Source organism: Oncorhynchus nerka, linkage group LG10 (genome assembly GCF_034236695.1).
Source record: "Oncorhynchus nerka isolate Pitt River linkage group LG10, Oner_Uvic_2.0, whole genome shotgun sequence".
NCBI classification, from domain to species: Eukaryota; Metazoa; Chordata; class Actinopteri; order Salmoniformes; family Salmonidae; genus Oncorhynchus; species Oncorhynchus nerka.
Window position 1 is genome coordinate 3,352,649 of NC_088405.1, and position 9,912 is coordinate 3,362,560.

General features: G+C 48.1%; 1 protein-coding gene across 2 annotated transcripts in view; it reads right to left on the reverse strand.

Moving 5' to 3' along the window:
* phyhiplb (phytanoyl-CoA 2-hydroxylase interacting protein-like b) overlaps window positions 1-9,490 on the reverse strand; it is a 39,165-nt gene extending 29,675 nt beyond the window's left edge. Inside the window, exon 1 of one of the 2 annotated variants that reach the window (XM_065022917.1) lies at window positions 8,936-9,490. In XM_065022917.1, coding sequence (XP_064878989.1) covers window positions 8,936-9,041 — 106 coding nt within the window. In that variant the 5' untranslated portion in view covers window positions 9,042-9,490. The remainder of the gene's footprint in view (window positions 1-8,935) is intronic. The other variant, XM_065022918.1, reaches the window with a different exon arrangement.
* Window positions 9,491-9,912: the final 422 nt, after the last annotated feature.

The window sequence follows — 9,912 nt, forward strand, 5'->3', positions numbered from 1 at the left end:
AAGTCATTGTCTCAACTCAGCCTTATAGTGCTGTGAAAGGAACCCAAATGATTTGGGTGGATCCCATCCTTCTCATAATACAAACTTTGTTTCCAGAAGGTATCAAAATTGTCAATAAATATTCCACCCACAGAGCTGAAATAGTCTGGTAGCCAGTTATGGAGGGATAACAGTCTGGTAACCAGTTATGGAGGGATAACAGTCTGGTAACCAGTTAGAGGGATAACAGTCTGGTAACCAGTTATGGAGGGATAACAGTCTGGTAACCAGTTAGAGGGATAACAGTCTGGTAACCAGTTAGAGGGATAACAGTCTGGTAACCAGTTAGAGGGATAACAGTCTGGTAGCCAGTTAGAGGGATAACAGTCTGGTAGCCAGTTATGGAGGGATAACAGTCTGGTAACCAGTTATGGAGGGATAACAGTCTGGTAACCAGTTATGGAGGGATAACAGTCTGGTAGCCAGTTAGAGGGATAACAGTCTGGTAGCCAGTTAGAGGGATAACAGTCTGGTAACCAGTTATGGAGGGATAACAGTCTGCTGAACCGTTCAATGCCACCATTTAGGGAGGACAGAGGACAGATATTATGGGGTGTTTGTTGGTGTCAAGTAGAGACCCAATCAGTTCTTTAAAATCAATCTTCAGCGGTTCTGAACTGCCCTTCATTATCTCATTGAATCCCACATGAACTATGATAGACTCAATTTCCTGATGAGACACCTTGACTACCATTACTACTAAAGACGGCATTAGAGAAGATGGCAGATGTTTTATGTGCTCCTAACTGATTGTGGTTTTTTTTAAACGTATTTTGTATATAATGTTGCTACTGCCGCTTATGACCGAAAATAACTTCTGGACATCAGAACAGTGATTTAACGAGTCCGACAAGCCCGACGTGAACGACATACTTCTTTTCCGGGAACAGGCCCAAATCCCCGTCATTTGTGTGAAGAGACGAGGGAGAAAAAGAGGATGGAGGGCAGGCTGCCTTCTGAGGATTCGTAGGCGATCGAATAAACCCCCCTGCCATCCGTTCTACTAGCTAACGTGCAATCATTGGAAAATAAAATCGACGACTTACAAGGAAGATTAAACTACCAAGCGGACATTAAAAACTGTAATATCTTATGCTTCATGGATTCATGGCTGAATGACGACATTATCAACATACAGCTGGCTGGTTATACGGTGTATGGGCAGGGTAGAACAGCGGCGTCTGGTAAGACAAGGGGTGGAGGACAATGAATATGTGTAAACAACAGCTGGTGCACGATATCTAAGGAAGTCTTGAGGTTTTGCGCACCTGAGGTAGAGTATCTCATGATAAGCTGTAGATCACACTATCTACATAGATAGTTTTCATCTGTATTTTTCGTAGCTGTCTACATACCACAACAGACCAATGCTGGCACTAAGACTGGACTCAATGAGATGTATTGCGCCATAAGCAAACAGGAAAATGCTTATCCAGATACCGGGGACTTTAATGCAGGGAAACTTAAATCTGTTTTACCAAATTTCTATCAGCATGTTCAATGTGCAACCAGAGGGGAAAAAACTCAAGACCACCATTACTCCACATAGAGATGGGTACAGGCTCTCTCTCATCCTCCATTTGGCAAATCTGACCATAATTCTATCCTCCTGATTCCTGCTTACAAGCAGAAATTCAAGCAGGAAGTACCAGTGACTCGGTCAATAAAAAAGTTGTCAGATGAAGCAGATGCTAAACTACAGGAATTTTTGCTAGCACACTGGAATATGTTCCGGGATTCTTCCGATGGCATTGAGGAGTATACCCCCTCAGTCATTGCCTTCATCAATAAGTGCATCGATGACGTTGTCCCCACAGTGACTGTACGTACATACCCCAACCAGAAGCCATGGATTACAAGCAACAATCGTACTGAGCAAAAGGCTAGAGCTGCCGTTATCAAGGAGCGGGACTCTAATAAGGAAGCTTATAAGAAATCCCGCTATGCCCTCTGACGAACCATCAAACAGGCAAAGTGTCAATACAGGACTAAGATCGAATTGTACTAAACCGGCTCCAACGCTCGTCGGATGTGGCAGGGCTTGCAAACCATTACAGACTACAAAGGGAAGCACAGCCGTGAGCTGCCCAATGACACGAGCCTACCAGGCGAGCTAAACTACTTCTATGCTCGCTTCGAGGCAAATAACACTGAAACATGCATGAGAGAACCAGCATCCTGACGGGATGCATCTCTGCCTGGTATGGAAACTGCTCGGCCTCCAACCACAAGGCACTACAGAGGGTAGTGCATACGGCCCAGTACATCACCGGGGCTAAGCTTCCTGCCATCCTGGACCTCTATACCGCGCATTGTCAGAGGAAGGCCCTAAAAATTGTCAAAGACTCCAAGCCACCCTAGTCAAAGACTGCTCTCTCTGCTTCCGCACTGCAAGCGGTACCGGAGCGCCAAGTCTAGGTCAAAGAGGCTTCTAAACAGCTCCTACCCCCAAGCCATAAGACTCATGAACAGCTACTCACAATGGCTACCCAGACTAATGGCTACCCAGACTATATACCCCTGTATATAGCCACGATATTGTTATTTACTACTGCTCTTTAATTATTTGTTATTCTTATCTCTTACTTTTTGGGGGGTATTTTCTTAAAACTGCATTGTTGGTTAAGGGCTTGTAAGTAAGCATTTCACTGTAAGGTCTTGTTGTACAATACCTATTGTATACGGCGCATGTGACAAATGCAATTGGATTTGATTTGTTCCGGACGACCATGTGACCACGCTCTCCGTAGCTGACGTGAATAAGACCTAGACTTATTACAGGTCAACATTCACAAGGCCGCAGACGGATTACCAGGATGTGTATAGTCCCTGTGCCCAAGAACACAAAGGCAACCTGCCTAAATGACTACAGACACGTAGCACTCACATCTGTAGCATGAAGTGCTTTGAAAGGCTGGTCATGGCTCACATCAACACCATTATCCCAGAAACCCTAGACCACCTCTAATTTGCATACCGCCCTAACAGATCCACAGATGATGCAATATCTATTGCACTCCACACTGCCCTTTCCCACCTGAACATTTACATTTAAGTCATTTAGCAGACGCTCTTATCCAGAGCGACTTACAAATTGGTGCATTCACCTTATGACATCCAGTGGAACAGCCACTTTACAATAGTGCATCTAAATCTTTTAAGGGGGGAGGGGGTGAGAAGGATTACTTTATCCTATCCTAGGTATTCCTTAAAGAGGTGGGGTTTCAGGTGTCTCCGGAAAGTGGTGATTGACTCCGCTGTCCTGGCGTCGTGAGGGAGTTTGTTCCACCATTGGGGGGCCAGAGCAGCGAACAGTTTTGACTGGGCTGAGCGGGAACTGTACTTCCTCAGTGGTAGGGAGGCGAGCAGGCCAGAGGTGGATGAACGCAGTGCCCTTGTTTGGGTGTAGGGCCTGATCAGAGCCTGGAGGTACTGAGGTGCCGTTCCCCTCACAGCTCCGTAGGCAAGCACTATGGTCTTGTAGCGGATGCGAGCTTCAACTGGAAGCCAGTGGAGAGAGCGGAGGAGCTGGGTGACGTGAGAGAACTTGGGAAGGTTGAACACCAGACGGGCTGCGGCGTTCTGGATGAGTTGTAGGGGTTTAATGGCACAGGCAGGGAGCCCAGCCAACAGCGAGTTGCAGTAATCCAGACGGGAGATGACAAGTGCCTGGATTAGGACCTGCGCCGCTTCCTGTGTGAGGCAGGGTCGTACTCTGTGGATGTTGTAGAGCATGAACCTACAGGAACGGGCCACCGCCTTGATGTTAGTTGAGAACGACAGGGTGTTGTCCAGGATCACGCCAAGGTTCTTAGCGCTCTGGGAGGAGGACACAATGGAGTTGTCAACCGTGATGGCGAGATCATGGAACGGGCAGTCCTTCCCGGGAGGAAGAGCAGCTCCGTCTTGCCGAGGTTCAGCTTGAGGTGGTGATCCGTCATCCACACTGATATGTCTGCCAGACATGCAGAGATGCGATTCGCCACCTGGTCATCAGAAGGGGGAAAGGAGAAGATTAATTGTGTGTCGTCTGCATAGCAATGATAGGAGAGACCATGTGAGGTTATGACAGAGCCAAGTGACTTGGTGTATAGCGAGAATAGGAGAGGGCCTAGAACAGAGCCCTGGGGGACACCAGTGGTGAGAGCACGTGGTGAGGAGACAGATTCTCGCCACGCCACCTGGTAGGAGCGACCTGTCAGGTAGGACGCAATCCAAGCGTGGGCCGCGCCGGAGATGCCCAACTCGGAGAGGGTGGAGAGGAGGATCTGATGGTTCACAGTATCGAAGGCAGCCGATAGGTCTAGAAGGTTGAGAGCAGAGGAGAGAGAGTTAGCTTTAGCAGTGCGGAGCGCCTCCGTGATACAGAGAAGAGCAGTCTCAGTTGAATGACTAGTCTTGAAACCTGACTGATTTGGATCAAGAAGGTCATTCTGAGAGAGATAGCGGGAGAGCTGGCCAAGGACGGCACGTTCAAGAGTTTTGGAGAGAAAAGAAAGAAGGGATACTGGTCTGTAGTTGTTGACATCGGAGGGATCGAGTGTAGGTTTTTTCAGAAGGGGTGCAACTCTCGCTCTCTTGAAGACGGAAGGGACGTAGCCAGCGGTCAGGGATGAGTTGATGAGCGAGGTGAGGTAAGGGAGAAGGTCTCCGGAAATGGTCTGGAGAAGAGAGGAGGGGATAGGGTCAAGCGGGCAGGTTGTTGGGCGGCCGGCCGTCACAAGACGCGAGATTTCATCTGGAGAGAGAGGGGAGAAAGAGGTCAGAGCACAGGGTAGGGCAGTGTGAGCAGAACCAGCAGTGTCGTTTGACTTAGCAAACGAGGATCGGATGTCGTCGACCTTCTTTTCAAAATGGTTGACGAAGTCATCTGCAGAGAGGGAGGAGGGGGGAGGAGGATTCAGGAGGGAGGAGAAGGTGGCAAAGAGCTTCCTAGGGTTAGAGGCAGATGCTTGGAATTTAGAGTGGTAGAAAGTGGCTTTAGCAGCAGAGACAGAAGAGGAAAATGTAGAGAGGAGGGAGTGAAAGGATGCCAGGTCCGCAGGGAGGCGAGTTTTCCTCCATTTCCGCTCGGCTGCCCGGAGCCCTGTTCTGTGAGCTCGCAATGAGTCGTCGAGCCACGGAGCGGGAGGGGAGGACCGAGCCGGCCTGGAGGATAGGGGACATAGAGAGTCAAAGGATGCAGAAAGGGAGGAGAGGAGGGTTGAGGAGGCAGAATCAGGAGATAGGTTGGAGAAGGTTTAAGCAGAGGGAAGAGATGATAGGATGGAAGAGGAGAGAGTAGCGGGGAGAGAGAGCGAAGGTTGGGACGGCGCGATACCATCCGAGTAGGGGCAGTGTGGGAAGTGTTGGATGAGAGCGAGAGGGAAAAGGATACAAGGTAGTGGTCGGAGACTTGGAGGGGAGTTGCAATGAGGTTAGTGGAAGAACAGCATCTAGTAAAGATGAGGTCGAGCGTATTGCCTGCCTTGTGAGTAGGGGGAAGGTGAGAGGGTGAGGTCAAAAGAGGAGAGGAGTGGAAAGAAGGAGGCAGAGAGGAATGAGTCAAAGGTAGACGTGGGGAGGTTAAAGTCGCCCAGAACTGTGAGAGGTGAGCCGTCCTCAGGAAAGGAGCTTATCAAGGCATCAAGCTCATTGATGAACTCTCAGAGGGAACCTGGAGGGCAATAAATGATAAGGATGTTAAGCTTGAAAGGGCTGGTAACTGTGACAGCATGGAATTCAAAGGAGGCGATAGACAGATGGGTAAGGGGAGAAAGAGAGAATGACCACTTGGGAGAGATGAGGATCCCGGTGCCACCACCCCGCTGACCAGAAGCTCTCGGGGTGTGCGAGAACACGTGGGCGGACGAAGAGAGAGCAGTAGGAGTAGCAGTGTTATCTGTGGTGATCCATGTTTCCGTCAGTGCCAAGAAGTCGAGGGACTGGAGGGAGGCATAGGCTGAGATGAATTCTGCCTTGTTGGCCGCAGATCGGCAGTTCCAGAGGCTACCAGAGACCTGGAACTCCACGTGGGTCGTGCGCGCTGGGACCACCAGATTAGGGTGGCCGCGGCCACGCGGTGTGGAGCGTTTGTATGGTCTGTGCAGAGAGGAGAGAACAGGGATAGACAGACACATAGTTGACAGGCTACAGAAGAGGCTACACTAATGCAAAGGAGATTGGAATGACAAGTGGACTACACGTCTCGAATGTTCAGAAAGTTAAGCTTACGTAGCAAGAATCTTATTGACTAAAATGATTAAAATGATACAGTACTGCTGAAGTAGGCTAGCTGGCAGTGGCTGCGTTGTTGACTTTGTAGGCTAGCTGGCAGTGGCTGCGTTGTTGACACTACACTAATCAAGTCGTTCCGTTGAGTGTAATAGTTTCTACAGTGCTGCTATTCGGGGGCTAGCTGGCTAGCTAGCAGTGTTGATTACGTTACGCTTGCGTTAAAGAACGACAATAGCTGGCTAGCTAACCTAGAAAATCGCTCTAGACTACACAATTATCTTTGATACAAAGACGGCTATGTAGCTTGCTATGTAGCTAGCTACGATCAAACAAATCAAACCGTTGTACTGTAATGAAATGAAAATGAAAATGTGATACTACCTGTGGAGCGAAGCGGAATGCGACCGGGTTGTTGAGTGCGGAAGTTCTATTCGGTAGACGTTGGCTAGCTGTTGGCTAGCTAGCAGTGTCTCCTACGTTAAGGACGACAAATAGCTGGCTAGCTAACCTCGGTAAATTAAGATAATCACTCTAAAACTACACACTCTAAACTACACAATTATCTTGGATACGAAGACAGCAAAGACAACTATGTAGCTAGCTAACACTACACTAATCAAGTCGTTCAGTTGAGTGTAATAGTTTCTACAGTGCTGCTATTCGGTAGACGGTGGACGTTTGCTAGCTGGCTAGCTAGCTAGCTGCTGGGCAGATAGCAGTGTAGACTACGTTAGGACGACGAAATACGATAATTATGCTATTATCTTTGATACAATGACGGCTATGTAGCTAGCTAAGAAGAAATTGCTAAGATTAGACAAATCAAACCGTTGTACTATAATGAAATGTAATGAAATGTAATGAAAAGTTATACTACCTGCGGACCGAAGTGCGGATGCGACCGCTCGCTCCAACCCGTGAGAATGCTGGTCATTGACTACAACTCAGCATTCAACACCATAGCGCCCTCAAAGCTCATCAATAAGCTAAGGACCCTGGGACTTAACACCTCCCTCTGTAACTGGATCCTAGACTTCCTGACAGGCCACCCCCAGGTGGTAAGGGTAGGTAACAACACATCCGCCACGCTGATTCTCAACACAGGGGCTCCTCATGGGTGCGTGCTCAGTCCCCTCCTGTACTCCCTGTTCACTCATGACTGCACGGCCAAGCACGACTCCAACACCATCATTAAGTTTGACGATGACACAACAGTGGTAGGTCTGATCACCGACAACGATGAGACAGCCCATAGGGAGGAGGTCAGAGACCTGGCCGTGTGGTGCCAGGACAACAAACTCTTCCTCAACATGATCAAGACAAAGGAGATGATTGTGGACTACAGGAAAAGGAGGACCGAGCACGCCCCCATTCTCATCGAGGGGGCTGTAGTGGAGCAGGTTGAGAGTTTCAAGTTCCTTGGTGTCCACATCAACACCAAAGTAGAATGGTCCAAACTCACCAAGACAGTTGTGAAGAGGGCACAACAAAACCTAATCCCCCTCAGGAGACTGAAAAGGTTTGACATGGGTCAAGGCTTCTAAACAGCTTCTACCCCCCCCCCCTCCCATTTATGCCACTGCTACTCTCTCTTATTATCTATGCATAGTCACTTTAATAACTCTACCTACATGTACATACTACCTCAATTACCTCGACTAACCGGTGCCCCTGCACATTGACTCTGTACCAGTACCCCCTGTATATAGTCTCCACATTGACTCTGTACCAGTACCCTCTGTATATAGTCTCGCTATTTTTATTTTACTGCTGCTCTTTAAGTACTTGTTACTTGTATTTCTTATTCTTATTCGTATTTTTTTAACTGCATTGTTGGTTAGGGACTAGCAAGTAAGCATTACTCTGTACCGGTACCCCCTGTATATAGCCTCCACATTGAGTCAGTACCGGTACCCCCCCGTATATAGCCTCCAGATTGACTCAGTACCGGTACCTCCTGTATATAGCCTCCACATTGACTCTGTACCGGTACCCCCCTGTATATAGCCTCCACATTGACTCAGTACCGGTACCCCCCTGTATATAGCCTCCACATTGACTCAGTACGGGTACCCCCTGTATATAGTCTCCACATTGACTCTGTACCGGTACCCCCCTGTATATAGCCTCCACATTGACTCAGTACGGGTACCCCCTGTATATAGCCTCCACATTGACTCAGTACGGGTACCCCCTGTATATAGCCTCCACATTGACTCAGTACCGGTACCCCCTGTATATAGCCTCCACATTGACTCAGTACGGGTACCCCCTGTATATAGCCTCCACATTGACTCAGTACCGGTAGTATATAGCCTCCACATTGACTCAGTACCCCCTGTATATAGCCTCCACATTGACTCAGTACGGGTACCCCCTGTATATAGCCTCCACATTGACTCAGTACGGGTACCCCCTGTATATAGCCTCCACATTGACTCAGTACGGGTACCCCCTGTATATAGCCTCTTATTGTTATGTTATTGTGTTATTTTTTTATTTAGTTTATTTGGTAAATATTTTCTTACCTCTTCTTGAACTGCACTGTTGGTTAAGGGATTGTAAGTAAGCATTTAAGGGCGGCAGGGTCAAGTGACAAATAAAGTTTGATTTGACCAATGCAGGCTACACAGCGCTCCTTCAGCCGTGGCCCTGCTGCCCTCCGGGGTCCGGTACTTACCTTCCCTGTCACTCGGCTGTATCAAGTCCAGGTTCAGGTTCTTCATCATGTCATCACAACGGCTGACAGGGCTGCTGGTGCTGTCGTCCACACGCGGAACCTCCATGGCCTTTACAACGTCTCCTACTGTTGTCTCTTCGTGGTGCTGGACTGATCTTCACCTTCAATACACAGTCACTCGCTGTGCTCAGTGCTCCCCGCCCCTCCTCCCCTCCCTTCCTCCTCTGATCCCCTCCCCTGCTCCTCTCGGGTCCCCTTCCAGTGCTCAAGCAGCTTCAGCACAGCAGCATGGCACGGCACTACTTGGACAAACGGTCCCCGCTGAGACGCAGTGGATAAACTGAAAGAAATGGAGAAAAAGGAGGGAACATGACATTATCTATTAGACACGTTATTGAATGATTAATGCGTTACTGATGTAACAGGCCAGCCGCGTGTGTTTATTCAGCCTCAGGGCAGAGAACATAGAGCAGGGATTAGCAGAAAAAAATGAATTAAATGATGGTTGATGTAACCAGATTACTCTGCTGCTCCCTGTGTCGCAGCTCCTATGAAACCTCTGTCGCCTTTTCATCACGTTCATCTCTATTTTCATCACAAATAAAGGACAAGGCCAGTAAATACTTCATTTGAAATGTGACAATATGCGACAATATGCTGCAGGCACCTACTTTCACCTCTGGTGGCAAACCATCAGATCAAATCAAATCAAATGTTATTTGTCACATGCTTCATAATCAACAGTAGATTGACTGTATATAGTCATGTTGTTACCTTGTACTCCCTGTATATAACCATGTTATTACCTGGTACTTCCTGTATATAGCCATGTTATTACCTGGTACTTCCTGTATATAGCCATGTTATTACCTGGTACTCCCTGTATATAGCCATGTTACTACCTGGTACTCCCTGTATATAACCATGTTATTACCTGGTATTTCCTGTATATAGCCATGTTATTACCAGGTACTTCC